The sequence below is a fragment of the Amborella trichopoda genome, chromosome 1 (assembly GCF_054954075.1).
Source record: "Amborella trichopoda isolate Santa Cruz 75 chromosome 1, AtrichopodaSantaCruz75HAP2 v2.0, whole genome shotgun sequence".
Taxonomy (NCBI): Eukaryota; Viridiplantae; Streptophyta; class Magnoliopsida; order Amborellales; family Amborellaceae; genus Amborella; species Amborella trichopoda.
Window position 1 is genome coordinate 8,595,085 of NC_142336.1, and position 16,281 is coordinate 8,611,365.

The 16,281-nt window shown below is 34.7% G+C and overlaps 1 protein-coding gene across 26 annotated transcripts; it reads left to right on the forward strand.

Annotated features, from left to right (window-relative positions):
- The first annotated feature begins 427 nt into the window (after positions 1 to 427).
- On the forward strand, positions 428 to 12,909 carry SAC3C (SAC3/GANP/Nin1/mts3/eIF-3 p25 family). Of its 26 annotated transcripts, none has more exons than XR_016051138.1 (8): positions 428 to 914; positions 2,688 to 2,788; positions 9,092 to 9,313; positions 9,883 to 10,164; positions 10,343 to 10,444; positions 10,552 to 10,731; positions 11,259 to 11,351; positions 12,639 to 12,909. XR_016051138.1 is itself a non-coding variant. In XM_088860605.1 (8 exons), the coding sequence occupies exons 1-8, from the start codon at positions 464 to 466 to the stop codon at positions 12,819 to 12,821; spliced, it is 1,515 nt and encodes a 504-aa protein (XP_088716731.1). In that variant the 5' UTR covers positions 428 to 463; the 3' UTR covers positions 12,822 to 12,909. The 26 variants fall into 26 exon arrangements, 7 of the variants coding, with proteins under 7 accessions (XP_088716731.1, XP_006853111.4, XP_088716774.1 ...); XR_016051133.1 differs by having other exon boundaries at positions 10,635 to 10,731; XR_016051127.1 differs by having other exon boundaries at positions 10,359 to 10,444; positions 10,823 to 11,351.
- Positions 12,910 to 16,281: the final 3,372 nt, after the last annotated feature.

The window sequence follows — 16,281 nt, forward strand, 5'->3', positions numbered from 1 at the left end:
GGAGAGTCACTATGGGGAGAGAGATAGATAGAGAGAGAGATTAGGACGTGAGAGAGACAAGGTGTAATATGGGGAGAGAGAGAAGGGGTTTGAGAGAGTCACAGTGGAAAGAGAAAGACAGAAAAATAATGCAAAAACCATGTGAAGAGAGAGAAGATATGGTTTACATAGAGATATCTTTAAACAAATTGTTTGGGTTCAAAAAAAAAAAAAAAAAAAAAAAGAGGATAAAATTAGTCTAAAGGATTAGAAAATATAAAAGTTCAAATTTAAGTGACACAAATTGTTTGGGTTAAAGGAAATTATTTGGGTTAAAAGAAAAAGAATAAAATGAAAAATTTAAAGGTAAAGGGTCCATCCTCGTACAAATTTAACCGGAAACAGTCAACTATATATAAAAGGGGTCACCATTTGATTTGATATCGTTGCATCTTTGGGTGAACAATAAAGTTTACAGAGAGTGATGGAGGACACGAGAAAATTAGGGTTTCAAAGGCCGAAGGGAAGGTATTCCAAGGCTTCTGATCCGAGGTTTTTAACAGATAAGAAACACACGGAAGAGCGAGTTTGTCCAGAGCCATTCTTGGCCAGAGGTCGAAAATTAGGGTTTAACAAAGGAAAGGAGCAGTCTTATCTTGCTTCTTCAGTGGATCAGAGCTCTATATCAGAGACAAAATATGTTGGAGAACAAGGATTCATGGATGAATTGAATGAGAGAGGCAGAAAATTAGGGTATAGAAGGGGAAATAAGGCCTCCAGGGATGAATTCACGGATAGAAGCAGTGAAACGGGGTTTAGAAGAGTAAAGGAGCAGTCTTGTAGTGTCAAGTCTGTTGCAGAGGACGTGTACGATGAAGACCAGAACTCTGATGCTCACCCTTCAATTATAGGCACTTGTCCAGATATGTGTCCAGGTATATGTTTCTTGAATGGCTATAGTTTTCCTCTTATTATGAATCCATGGGAGGCTAGGGTTCTCGAGTTTTACTTCTTTAGTGAAAATTTTGTGAATTCCTTGTTCCTGATGTGTTCTTTTCCTTCTAGCTATACTATGTTAGTTCAATTGCCGTAGTTGGAAGAACCAAATATAATATAAAATAGATATTTGCTTTATTTTATTTATTGGTAGTAGCTTTCTTTGTGTATTATTGAAAACTCGGCAAACTGCTACAACAGAGACTTGTTTATGATTTATTTATTGATGCAAATTTGTGCTTGATTTTGTTTCAGGATTTTAATTTTTTTGTAATTTTTCTGTGAAGTGTTGTTCAATACCTCTTTATAAGTTGGGACGTTTAACTTGTTTCCAACATAAAAATTTTGAAATGTGGAATACTTTTTATGGGGACCTTTATTACATAGTATGCACTTTCACTTTATTTCTGCAGGGGCAATTGAAAGAAATTGGGAAACTGTGATAAGAGTTTTTGTTCGATGTATGTTTCAAATTGGGTCTTTTACTTGTTGGGTTTGGTACTTGAAAGAAATTGAAAAAGCCATGATTTTATGATATATACGTAGTTTTTAGTTACAAGATTTTGCTATGACAATCGAAAATATATGTTTAGTTGCTGCAAGCCTGCAACACTAAAAGTCTCACAGAGAAATTGCATAAACAATCCATGGTTTATCGAATAATTCCTGAACATGCTGATGAGTTTTCTATATCCCTGGTTTTCAAAGCTTCTATCTGATCTTGATAGCATGCAATGCACCAATTCTCAGCTGTTTTTTCCTTGTTTGGTTCCCCATAGAAAAAGGACATGTCTTCAATTGAACTCGTTGACTGTTGTCAACGTAAATGTTCATCTTCTCTATTACCCCATTTTATCAAAAAATTTTAGGTAAGTGAGCAGACTCACTTACTCTATATCATAAATTACAGTATATCATAAATTTCCACCACGTTTTTTAAGGGTTTTAGGACCAAAGTATATCATAAATTACTGTAAATCCATTTCTGACTCAAATAGATGAGTTTAGAGCTTCAAGAATGGTGGAGAACTGATGATCTTTGGAGAACTGAAATGGACAGTTGAAAACAAGGTTACATGATAGACCATTTTAAGGCTCAAATTTCATTTTTTCCTTGACATTCATGATTGTGGTGGTTGGGGTGAATAGCTGAGGGTCAAGTCCGAGTTTAAAAATACTGGCACATAATATAGAGTTTGCCTATTTTAATGTTCCCTTTTTTCAAAAAATTATAAGAGGTTACTGGTTTTCTATATGGGAACCAATGTGTTAGAAAGGATTTATACGATCTGAGAGGTTACCTGTTTTGACAGGATCCCTTTTGAGTGGGCTTATTGTAAATGCACATTTTCAGCTAAGGGAATCTCTAACTATTAGGTTGGTGTCACACTATGTCACATCATAAAACATATGCAGAATTGCGGATCATTTTTCATTTGATTGTTTGTATAGATCTATTTGATGCACTCTTAACTTCATTTTTTAAAATGTATCAATCATGTGTTGGTTCTGAGCTTTCTGAAAAATATGAAGTCAGTTTCCGAGTTGGACCTAGTCTTCGTAAAATTTCCATTACCCTTCTTGCGTATGATTATCTTAAGTAAGAACAACGATTTATCGTTCAGGCGAAATTTAGCTGGAGATTACAGATTATTTCCTGTTGATTATGAAAATTCTTCTAGGTTACGTTGACATTAACTGTTTTCTAATAGCCAGGGAAAGGGCTCAACGTGAGCGGCTCAGAGATTTAGCTGTGTTTGAGAGGTTAAATGGGGATCCACAAAAGACTTCTCCAACTCTTGCTGCCAAAAAAGTAAGAGCGCTGCAAGTTATTTCTTTGTTATCATATGTTAATGGTGCCTTTATGATTTTCTTTTACATATTTAAATTTTAACGAAATAGGAAAATGAGAAAAATATGCAAAATGAACTAGAAGAAAATGTTGAGAAAAATATGCAAATGAATTAGGAAAACATTTTCTTATAAGAAATAGAGAGGTTCATCCCTTTGCATGTCAATCGCATGATAGTTTGCTTTGATAAGTAAATAATTTCAATTCACACCTCCAAACTATGACAAATTTTTCCTGATATCTTTGGAAAGCATGCAGTTATAAAGTTCAAAGAATTACACTTTAGTAGTTAAATAGATTTTCCAATCTTCAATAAGGCATACTAGGTTTCATCATGAATTCAATGCTTGAAATTCAGACTGTGCTTGGGAGTTAGAGTACATGAGGTGCACATAATCTTCTTTTGTAAATTGGAACTGTCTTCTTCATATTTCTTTAGAAAAATATCATTTAAAGGGCAAAATCCCTTAAAAACCATTAAGGGGGGTCAAAAGATCCTAATTAACAGCAGGGGGTTTACTTTTTAATTTTTATTTCATTCAATTATGACTTTGAAAATATCTTTAAGTATGCCCAAGTGGCCCTTATTCAAGGTTGGAAATCTTGAACAAGCAGGGACATTTCAATAATTTGACTTGCAAGGGTACTCTTGTCATTTGGTTGGGGCATCTTAGGTGGGTCATTTTACTAAAATGCTCTCGATTGTTCAAGGTTCCCAACCTTGACTAGCGGGAATTTGGGCATTTTTTATGATATTTTTTTAGGTGGTCCCGGAATGAAATGAAAATTAAAAAGTAAACTTTCCAATGTTGATTGGGATGTCTTGGCCCTTGAAATGATTTTCCAATGGGTTATGAGTTATGACCCCTTGAACAAATACCTTTTTTGCCAATTATTTTACGTTTCTTTCCTTGAACTCACATGATTGCTTATGACATTGTATCCATCTTGAGCACTTCATCATGTATTCAGGCCCAACTATATTTGCTTCTTAACTTATCTAGGGTATGTGGTTTTCAAGTGATATCAGCGGGAATCGTTTTTCAAAAACTGCATTTCTACGCTTTGGATCCACCCTCATAATGTATAGTGTTTTAGGATCCTCACCAACTAACTAACTAACTATACACACACAAACGCGTACAGGACAGAGCTACCAATAAGTTGTCAACTGGAATGAGTAGTAATTTCGGTTGTACTTCTAATTCTCAGATATTTGATCAGATTGTTGAGGGTGTATGTTACTAATTTAATTATAATAGTTTTTCAACAAATTGGATCATATGGTATTTTGGCCATGTGTAAATATTATGAAACAAATATTTCCCAAAACTTAAAATGATCAAAATATCCCTGAAATATGTCAGGGATGTTTTTTGTCATTTTAAGGTTTTGGAAATATTTGTTTTATATTTTTCAATGGTGTGTGATAGTGTAGGTACACCTAAAATTTTACCTTAATCATATTTGTAGAAAAAAACGTAAAATTCAAATAGTAACATATATTCTTAACCATCCAGTCAAGAAATGATGGTGAGGAACATAACCAAAATTACTATTCACTTCTCTCTCATCCCTCTCTTATACCTCTCCCACAAAATCTCTCCATCTCACCTTCTCCTTCAATTCTAAGGACTTTCTTCCCTCTCTTATACTTCTCTAGCAAAACGTCTACATCTCCTCCTCTTCTACAACTTTCTAAAATAATTTTTGAAAAACAAAAAGGGAAATATTTAGTGTAAACTCCTTCTGACAACCTTTCTCACCCCTCTATCTCCACTCCCATCTTGCAAACTATCCCTCGCTCTCTCTCCCTTTCTTTCTGCTTCATCAAACAATCACCGCTCATTGAGGATTGAAGACCCTTTCGACTGAAAGGCTGCTAAAAAGAACAGTATAGATAATTCACCTCGTTCTCAAGAACACCTGCTTATACACTTATGAAGCCTCCTCTGGCTTTGCTTAGCTGCTCTATCAGTATAAGAAGGTTTCAACAAGTATGCTCGGATATCACTCTGGGCATCCATCATCCCCAAAAGCAGGATAACAGTGATAGGTCTGCCCCTACATTTTTACCCCTGGGTACAAGAAGATAGATGATGCCAGTTCTTAGCAATGAAAGAACTTTTTGATCTCTTTTGGTTCTATCCCCCAATTTGAAACACTTTCTTCTCGACTTCTTTTCTCTTTCTCTTCATCTTTCCCTACACTTGTATTTTCTCTTTTTTCAAATTATTTCACTGCCTATCTTACGCACAACAACTGTTGTATCTCCGATCACCCAACCTGTGGGTCGCCAACTTTTGTTTATCACTTTTTTGTAAATAGTTTTCTTCTCATTTATACAAGTCAACCTTTTCTTCAAAAAAAATAAAAATACTATTCATTTTAGCTGACAACCTATTGGTAGCTTCGTCCCCCTTTCCCACACGCACACACACATACATAAACTGATCACTTATTTAGAAATAGTCCATTTTCTGTATTCCCTTGAAATATTTTTAAGGCCAATTTGGTCCCCTCTAGCTATTCATGAGTAATTCACGTTTCTATGCTCTGCTTACTTGAGAAACTCTGAAATCACTTGAGGAGAAATTGTGTGAAATTGAAATCTGAAGGCCTATCTTAAAAAGAATTAGGATAAACATAGTGGTTGATATTGTGCACAATATCTTCAACTTCTAATAACTATTACATCATCATTATCATCATCATCAAAGCCTTTTTCCAATTAATTGCTGTCGGCCACAAGAATGCTGGTCCAACATTCTGCTCTATTAAGGGCTATACCCTTAGTGCGGTCGTAAGTCCCCACATCTTTTCTCACTACTTCCAACCATGTCCTTTTGGGCCTATCGCATACCCGTTTTTTCGTAGATCTAGAAATTCATTTCAGCCGATTGAACCTTCTCAATCTGTTTCTTTTAAGAACCAAAAAGATTTGTGCCAGAATAACAAATACCAAAAATTTGTATAGGCTAAGATCACGAGCGGAGATAAGTGGACTCGAATCGTTGACATCCACCATAGGGTAAACCACCGCGTCTCGGGCCTCCCCGACTGATTCTACCATAGAGGCCAACGATAGACAATAATTCCCTTGGTGTAGATTCGGGGATAATCCTTTGTTTTATAGCCCTGAGGCTATTTACAACTAGCCAATTCATAATTCTTAGGTGATGTGCTACTAGCAGTACAGGGGAAATTGAGGAACTTCAAACAACACGGAGCTAAGGCAACTATTCAATCAAATGAGGAGAATGAATGATTAGGAGTAAACAAGGCCTTCTAAAAATAGAAATTTCGAAACAATGGAGACTTTTTCGGAGAGTGGGTGTAGTTACTAATTCATGATCTAGCATGTATGGAATGAAAATTTCATTCTTAAGAGGCTCGTGGGATTGACGTGAGAGGGTAGGGATGGCTATATTGCTGGGAGTGAACACTAGGCTAATATGAAGTGTATGAATACAAGTTATGCCTTGGGATGAAAGACAAGCCCATTAAAGCGGTACATGAGCTGGATTCAAAACGTCTTCAGACAGTTCGGTCCATATCCAGTGTGAGCGCTAGAGCATTGAGAGGACCTTTCCCTGGTACGAGAGGACCAGAAAGGACGCACCTCTGGTGTACCAATTATCGTGCCCGCGCTGGGTAGCCAAGTGTGGAGCGGATAACTGTTGAAAGCATCTAAGTAGTAAGCTCACCCCAAGATGAGTGCTCAACTAACTCACACCTCTTAACAGGTGCTCTATTGGGTCTGCGCCACACATGACCAGCCCACATAAGTCTATTTTCTCTCATCTTATTGCGTGTTGGTGCCACACCTAAATTATCCCTCGAATGTATTCATTCCGAATTCTACCCCTTCTTGTCTTGCCACTCATCCATCTCAACATCTTCATCTCAGTTATAATCATTCTATGGATATGTTGTTTTTGACCACCTAACATTCTACCCCATAAAGTAAAGCTGGTCTCATAGTTGTTCTATAGAACTTGCCCCTGAACTTACTTGGTATGTGGCGATCACATAAAACTCAGGTCGCACGCTTCCACTTCGCCCACCCAGCTCTAATTTATATGCGACATCTTCTTCGATCTCTCCATTTTTCTGGATTATCAACCCAAGATATATTTAAATTGTGCTCTTTTTGATATTTCTTGGCCACCAATCCTAACTACTTCCTCGTCTCTACTCCTGTTATTACTAAACTTGCATTCCATAAATTGTGTTTGTCCGGCTAAATTTAAAACTTTTAGATTCTAGAGCATCCCTCCAAAGTTCTAAGTTTGTGTTGACGCTATTTCCGGTCTCATCGATCAAAACTATGTTATTTGCGAACAACATGTACCTCATCTTGTAGGTGCCTAGTTAAGTCGTCCATAACTAAGACAAATAGGTACGAGCTCAATGTTGATCCTTGATGTAGACTTGTTATCACTGAAATCTCATTCGTCTCTTCATTAGTTTGTATACTAGTTAGCCCTCGGGCATATCTCTCACCAAGACAATGTAGTGTCTAGAGACTCTTTTTTTTTTCAACACCCACCAGTTCCTATCTCTAGGTACTTTATCATAAGCTTTATCTAGATCAATAACTTTTTTCTCTTCACCATAAACTTCTCAATCAGTTGCCTAAGTAGGAAAATAGCCTCAGGTTATTGTCCTCCCTGGCATAAAACCGAATTGGTTTTCTAATACACTCGTTTTTTGCCTTAGTCATTGTTCAATCACTCACTCCCACAGCTTCGTATTGTGGCTCATAAGTTTGATTCTTCGATAGTTCTCATAGTTCTGTATCTCCTTTGTTCTTGTAAATAGGTACCACAATACCTTTTCTCCATTCGTCTGGCATATTTTTTGTTCTCAATACCTTGTTGAACAACTTGGTTAGCCAGCCAATGCCAATCTCCTCCATACACTTTTAATACCTTTATTGGTTACCATCTGGTCCTAAAGCCTTTCCTATGTTCATCCTCTTCAAAGCTTCTTTCACTTCTGATATCTTAATCCTACGAATGTATCTATGACATCCACCCTCATTTATGCTGACAATTCCTTCTATCATTATGCCCTATTGTGTTTGTCATTTAATAATTTTTGAAAATAAACTCTCCACCTTTCATTGACCTCTTCATCATTCACTAAGACCCTATGATCCTCACTCTTAATGCGTTTAATATGGCTTAAATCCCTACACTTTCTCTCTCATTTTTACTAATTGAAAGATATTTTTTTCACCTTTTCTTGTTCCTAGTTTATTGTATAGATTATCATATGCTTTAAGTTTAGCCTTACTAGTTGTTTAGCGTTTTTCTTAGCCTTTTTATATTTTTCTAAGTTTTGATTATTTCTATTACATTACCTTTTCTTATAATATGATCATTTCACACTAATGGCCTTTTGAATCTCATCATTTCACCACCAAGTTTCCTTATTGCAATTCTTTTTCCCTCTAGATTCTCCTAAAACTTCTTTTGCCACTTTCTTAATACAGCCAGCCATCTCATTCCATTATAATATCTATTCGATATTTTATTTATTCTATCATCTATAGAACTCTTTGAGATTTCTTTATGGTTATCATGTTGTGTTCAATACTGTTTTAGCTCATGCTTTGCAAGTAGAGGAATTAAAAAATTTAGAGAAAATTTCACCAATATTCCCCAATTTTACCTTTACTAAATAATTACCCAAAAATTTTCTATTATTACTTTCATACCTTCCTTGTTTGCATAGTTTTAAAAATGTCCAAACTACCATATTTCGTATCTTCAAGATCCGAAATTTAATTAGATGGAAGTTTGTAAAATTTCAAATGCTGAAGATCTGTAATTTAGAAATCTGAAATTTTCAGAAACTCGGATTTTGAAAATTCGAAATTTGAAGTTTCAGATTTTTAAAATCCAAAATTTCCAGAATTTCAGATTTTTAAAAATCTGAAATTCCTTTTGTTTCCAAAACACCTTGGTAGTGGGGGTTTTGTGCTTGAAGCTAAGAGAACTTTAAATCCGAAAATTCTATAGGAATTTTGGATCTTGAAGGTTTAGATAGGGGCATTTTGGTCAAAGAAAACAAAAAACAAAAAAGGAGTATGATTGTAAATTTTGAAAATTGAAGGGGTCTTTTTTTTGTAATGAAGATGTTTTAGGGGGATGCGCACATAAATTTCTCAAAAATTTACTTACACTCTTTTTGATTCACCATGAATTCTCCATTTTTGGTGTAGAGTAGCAATTCACTCACTATGTCTGTCATTAGTTTTGCAGAACCATCTCTATGCCACAGTTGCATGTATCAGATATACGACCTCTTCCTGTGCTGCGAGATACATTAATATATTTGCTCAGGCTTCTTGAGGCAGCAGATCATCCATTTGAAGTGGTTCATAACTTTGTGTTTGATAGGACCAGATCAATCCGACAAGATTTGAGCATGCAGAACATAATCAATGAAGAAGCAATCCTTATGCATGAGCACATGGTAAGTTTCTTACGGTGCTTAAAAATTTGGCGATCTGACTCACCTCACTTGAGTCACTCTGTATGATCCAAGTCTTGACCGAGTTTGGTCACGTCTTTCCAAGTTTGTCTGAGTCACTAGAAAAACCAATGAGTCTGGTCATGGTCATGGTCTTGATGGGGGTTGGGCTGAGGAATATGCAAGCTGACTCGGACTTGCCCCCTATCCAGTTTCGTGCCCCGTTCCATTCTGTTAAACACTTTTTATTTATTTATTTCATGTTCTCATGTTTCGAATTCTAAAATCCTTTCTATCTTGAAGAAAATATGCGTTTTTTGGGGTTTGGCTATACTAAACATCAACACCCAGCATGGATGCAGGAAAGCTTCTAGGCTTGGGTAGTCAGGGTGAAAAGGTGCCACAACATGGCATCTGAAGTTCCATTCCTACCAAAACTAGCCTTCTGACAAAAAAAAAGAGACAAAAAATAAAGCTGTATTCATGCAAATTACTGTTTATGTACAGCAAAATGGATCTCACAAATCAACATAAATATCTAAAGGAACTGTGGATTTTTTTTTTTGGCTCAGTTATTGGATGTGTTGTTAGGTGATCCGCATTTTTTATTAAATAGGCAAGCAATCATTCAGGTAAAATTCCACATTATATCTCACTACAAGCTTCCCCAAAGTGCCAGCTCAGCTAGCATATCTTCCTTGTGTCATCTCAACTTGGAGCAGCTCACAAAAACCCTCAAGACCCTTTTTGATCTGTATGAGATCAGTAGGAGCTGTGGCACTATTAACAAGAACCGAGCTGAGTTCTATTCATACTATGTACTCCTGCATCTAGGTCCTCACGGGCAATCAACAGTGAGTCCGGCTTATTCCTATCTATTTCTCTTTTTCTCTTTTCTCTTTTTCTCTCTGAAACACTTATAATAATAATTGCATTATGACTCTCCTTCCCTCCCTCCCTCCCTCCCTCTCTCTCTCTCTCTCTATCTCTCTCTCTCTCTCTCTCTCTCTCTCTCTCTCTCTCTCTCTGAAGGACTTAAGTTTTACAGGGTGAGTCTCTTTCTGTGTGGTTCCGAAGACTGGATGCACCTCTACTGAAGTCAAGGGAGATGCAGTTTGCCAGGAATGTGTTGAGGTAACGATGACGAAAATCCTAGAATTCAATTAGCACATATTATTAAGTTCCATGTTTTGCTCTGTTTTCTTGATTTGTTTGTCACTTTGGGTTTTAATGAAATTCAGGTTCTTCAGTAGTAAAGGATATTGAAGAAACAGAGTCCGAAAATGCTTAAATTTCTTTCTTCAATGTGTTGGAAATATTACAGGCATTTCAGAATAGCCAATTACAAACGTTTCTTCTCCTTGGCTGCAACAGAGGCCTCTTATTTACAGCTCTGCCTTATGGAATCCTTCTTCAATGAGGTTGGTCTTTCACAGGCTGTCCTTATTCATCTTATCTTTAATATTCTCTTCTTGATTCTGTTTAGTTTCTTGATTTTTGATTTTACTACAGTCACACCTTGAAAGTCCACCTTTTTGATGTATTGAGGACCCAAGAACACTCCTAAACACATGCAAATCCATTTGCACACGAGAAAATAAATTTGGGCCTCCTTAATTGGTGCAGTTCTGATATATCTCGCCTCCATTGATGTGGACGGTCCAGGCTAGATGTTGAGAGAGCAATCATGATGGAGAAATGTTTTTGCCTCCAGATTTGTTTTTTTTTACCCTTGAGATCTTGATCTTGGGGGTCAAGATAACGTGTTTGTAGAATTTTGGATCCTCAATTCCTCAAAAAATGCATTTTTCAGTGTGGTTGTAGTGGCCGAGACTGCAACAACAGTTGTAGAAGAACATTTTCCATCTTTAAATCAACCAAATAGAGGGAACAAGAAAAATCACATTAGATGACAATTGGTACTAAATATGCTTTCAATGATCAAAAGGTACGGACATGGTCTCTCGCCTGCATCAACCATGGGGGTTACAAGCTTTACCCCTACCCCATCTCCCACCTTTCGAAACTCTTGATGCTGAAGGTATGTATTTTGCTGAAAAGCTGAAAAGATTGATGCATTGTGTTCACAATACTGTATGTGTGTGTGTGGCTCCAGGCTCAAGCAGTGGTTAAGAACCCAGAACCGTGTAAAGGGGCTGGTCCAATCAGCTCATGAGTTGTGAGTCAAACTTGTAGTGACCTGAAACAGATTCACTAGTTTCTATTTTTCAAATGACTCGGACAGACTTGGTCAAGGACTTGATGACGCCCTCCAGACTTGGTAACACTTGGTCAAGATCTGGTCATGACTCGTATCATCCAAGTCGGGACGGGTGAGTCCAAGTCGGACTTGTTTTTTTAAAGACTGGGTCCAAGAAAACGGCTGTCATTTGGAAATTACAGCTATTTTAGAGAATGTCCCTCTCTCTCTCTAAGTTCAGAAGGTATGGCTGCAATGAGAAAATAGCTGCCATTATAGAGCTAACTGGCGCAACCTGTTATTATGTATAAAGGTAACATGGGAGCGGAAAAAATAGGTACATATGGGTAAAAATGGCCGTTTATGGACCGGCTTCACAGCTGTGATAGTGAACATTAATTAATCCTCAAAAAATAAAATATAATAGAAATAGAAATTGTTATTTTAGAATAACTGAAATAGAAGCTGTTATCTTGTAAAAATGCCTCCCCTATTTAAAAGCAGAATCTATTTTTTAAATATGCATTGTTATATATATATATATATATAGGAAAAAGTTTGTATAAGGTTGCAACCTTAAAATGTAGAATTATATATCCGCTTCAAAACAACCTTAAAATGTAGAATTATATATCCGCCTAAAAAATCCAGCGAATTAGTGTTAAAAAATCCAGCGAATTAGTGTTAAAAAACCCTCTAATTGATCATCTTGCAACACATTATTTAGACAGTACATTTTCAAGGTTTTCATATATTTATAAATCTACTTGATTTTAATTATTTATTTAGTTTAAAATTTTATAATTAGATATAAAAATAGATTTTAAGATAATCCTAATATTTTTTTACACCAACATTACAATTTATGATAAACTTTGGGGGTGTGCCTTAATGGGATTGTTTAAGGTTGCAATCTTATAGAAATTATATATATATATCCATTTTTTCATTATTTTCCCTAATTTATTCGAGTTTCCTGTGTTTTTGCTTAATCACCATCTTTTGCTTTATAATGGCCATTACCGTTATGAAACGAAATGATCCATCCTCGATCTTTTTGTTGTACTCATTTTCTAAATCTCTCTCTCTCTTGATTTTCACTTGAGATTTGACATAACTCCCATGCAGGAATGGGAATTGGAGTCGTTATGCAGTGGGTGTGGGCTTTTAACATCTACAGATGAAGCTGGAAGAAAGGTAATACCTGCTAAACAAACCGGTTTTACCTTACCCCAAGGAGGCCTCCAGAAATACAGTTTTCCAGGTTTAGAAGGGAAGATTCACCCTCCTTTGTATGAACTTCTTCTGTAAATTATAAGATATATTTAAATAAAACAATGGTGGTGTACCATTAACGATATGTGATATAATTTTATAAAACTCACTGTTGTTCATTTAATTCGTATGTATAGCTTTTTGTTGGTTTGATCGTAAAGTAAATTACCTTTTCGCCTCCCACTATTGGTTTAGGGCGGGAACAAGTCTCTAATAAAAGATGATTTTTTAGTAACATCTTGGATTTTTTTGAAATTCATTAAAGACTCCGAAGGTTTCAAATGATCTTAAAAAATATCGCATTTTATTTCTTTATGGAACAGATGTAAAAACATGGGTGAGGTTTATGTATGGTGTCAACCTTAAACAATCACGATAGGGTGCGCCTCAAAATTTCATTAAAAGATGTATTTTCGGTGTCAAAACCCTTATCATGGTATAAAAGTCTATTTTTCACCTCTATAATGAAATTGAAAGTTTCGAAAATATTGTAAATTTAGCAATTCTATGATCACTCCAAAATCTAAAAAATGGACAATCTGGATAATGTGTTACAAGATGCATTATTTTTAAGAGTTGAAATTCATTTTTTCTTTCATGTCCATATATATCGAGGTCAAGATAATTAATTGGAGAATTTTCTAGTGATGAAATAGTTTTTTTTTATGGGTTTTTTAAGTGCACTTTATCTTACAGTATAAAGTTGACACCTTATATAAACTTTTTCCTTAAAACATATTATATCTTTATTCAAACGAACTTTTTAAAGGAACTTCTTTCCTATAACTTGCTTGAAACTTCCTTTTTCTTTGTCAATTTGATATCCCAGAATTTTGGTTGAGGTAAGAACATCAAAAGTGGGATAAAAGAAGCTTGATTTATTTCCATAAAAAATTTCGGCCAACATATTCCCTTAAAAGTTGTATTAAAATAATACATAGAATTAGAAGAAGAGCGACTAATGAATATGTTAGTTTTTTCTTCTATCAATAATCCAACCTTGGTTTACACTTCTTATTACTAGATAATGTAATTCATGTACTTAGTATTGTTGTTGTTTCAGTGTACCCTCCAATAAAATCTTTGTATATTTTGTGTCATGCAGGAAATGTAGTTGTATTTAATTAAAAATTTGACAAAATTATTCACCCAAAAAACAATTAGACAAAATTTGTCAAGTAGAACATTAAATGTTAGTAGCCAATGACATGAAATTATTGTCTAATGACTTCAATGTATCTCTATAATAACTTCAAATCATAATTTTATACTATTTCATCTTTGCATATCCGAATTTTTTCACTTGGTTTTTTGAGTTAAATATAACATATCATGATTCTTTAACTTTAACTAATTTTTTACGGTCTATACTGTTGCCCCGCCTCTTAACTTTTTGAACAAAAACCAATTTATTACCAATGTTTTAGTTTGTCGGTATATTGAGAACCGAGGCTCTAAACAATCAAAAGAAAACCCACCTACAAATAGTGTCAAGAAATATAGTTTCAACATTGAAAATCTTTGTGATATCCTTAAAATATATTTCCATCTCTAATTATAAATTTTAAAGCTTCTAAAATAGTGTAGATCAAGCAGATCTATGAACACTTGAAAATTGACGGTAAAAAAATACATTACAAGATGCACTGTTTTCAAAACTTAAAATCTAATTTTTGCTTATGTCCATGCATCTTGATGTCGAGATGATCAATTTGAGGATATGTGAACATCAAAACAACCTCTTCTAGTGAAATTTTTGATGTAAGCTTTAATTTATTTGCCTCGGCTCTATATAAACTTTTCCCATATTTAAAAACTGTTCACTTGAATACTATATACAGTTTTTATTGGTTCAATTGCAGTAGTGTAACGTACCTTTTCCACTGCCTCTGTTAGTTTAGAGGGCTCTTCTCATTTCTTTTGGCTCGTTTTGCTTGAATGATTAGTCATTGTCGTGGGTCTAGGGCCAGGGGGAGAAAATATATGCTCCCTCAGGAACATGTATAATCTTGTCACAAAATATAGTTAGTAGTATGTACAGGATCCTTCGATGGGAGTGCACTATTTACTTGCGGACACGGTTTCTATAAGTCCATGTAGACATGAGTCACCTTTCTTAAAAATCTATTTTTGACATGGACTTTTGGACTTAATTTTTAAGGACATGTAATCTCTAACATGGAGATCATGAATATGAAAAATTAAATAAATTTTGAAAATTAAAAATAATAATTTCATTAAAAAAAATATTTGAACGGTTAGTTTTAATTGTTTTTAGATAAACCACCTATTTGCATCCATTTTTAAAATGGATGCTTTATACCTTGGGACTGTATATTGTAAAAATGTGGCCTAGCCCGCATAAAACAATTTCCATTTATTTATTCGCTCCGGCAAAAGAACTCTTTAAGACCATTCTTTTGATATAAAAGTTCATGACCTGCTCTGGAATCAATGAGTATTTCCGAGAAAAAAAAAAGGATTTTGAGTTTCTATTGAAGTTTAGGATGTCAATCTTTTCAAGCCCATAATGCTACAACATTTTTAGAAACCATGTTTGTGGTATTTGTATGATCCAAAAATTTGCACAAAGTGTCTTCATCTAAATAATCAAATTTTAAAAACAAGAAAATTTCAATTTGAACCCTAGATATGGTCAAAATGAGTCCCCTCCAACAACGAATCTAGACCATTCATTTGGGGAATTTCAAGATATTAGCCTTTACAAACTCAATCATTTTTTTCTTTTTTACCTTTTTTTATCTAATGATAATAAATCCATCGAAAAAAATTGGAAATAAAAACTCCTTCGAAAGCCTAGATCTAACCATCTTATCAAAACCGACGGCCTATGTTAATTGGGCTAAAAAAATACTTTCTAGGCTCCATTTTTGAATTTTCCTTTTTTGTGATTGTTCATTAGAATAAAAAGAATGAATATTTCAAAATTTGGATCAAACAAAAGTCCCTAACATAATGTTTGAAGATTATTGTATTATATTAATATTCAATCGTTACATGAATTCATTGCCCTTTTTGTTGAGCGGTGATCTAATGCAACGATTGTATTATAGTATAATACGACACTTCTAAAAAACCATGTTTGTGGTATTTGTATGACTTAAAAGTTTATACATACACTCTCTTCATAATCAATATAAAAAAAAAAGTTTCAATTTGAACTCTAGATATGGTCAAAATGAGTCCCCTCTAACAACTAATCTAGACCATTCATTTGGAGAGTTTTAAGATCTTAGCCTTTACAAACTCAAAATCAGTTTTTTTTTAATACTGTTCATCTAATGATAATAAAGCCATTTAAAAAAATTGGAAATAAAAAACTCCTTCTAAGACCTAGATCTAACGATCTTATCAAAATGGACGGCCTATGTTAATTGAGCTAAAAAAATAATTTCTAAATTTCATTTTCCAATTTTCTTTTTTGTTATTGTTCATTAGAATAAAAAGAGTGTATATTCCAAAACTTGGATCAAAC

Coding starts and splice junctions, on each gene's coding strand:
- SAC3C (XM_088860605.1), top strand. CDS start 464: ATGGAGGACACGAGAAAATTAGGGTTTCAAAGGCCGAAGGGAAGGTAT. Junction 10,732..11,258: donor TGGAATCCTTCTTCAATGAG/GTTGGTCTTTCA, acceptor AATGATCAAAAG/GTACGGACATGGTCTCTCGC. Junction 11,352..12,638: donor CGAAACTCTTGATGCTGAAG/GTATGTATTTTG, acceptor ACTCCCATGCAG/GAATGGGAATTGGAGTCGTT.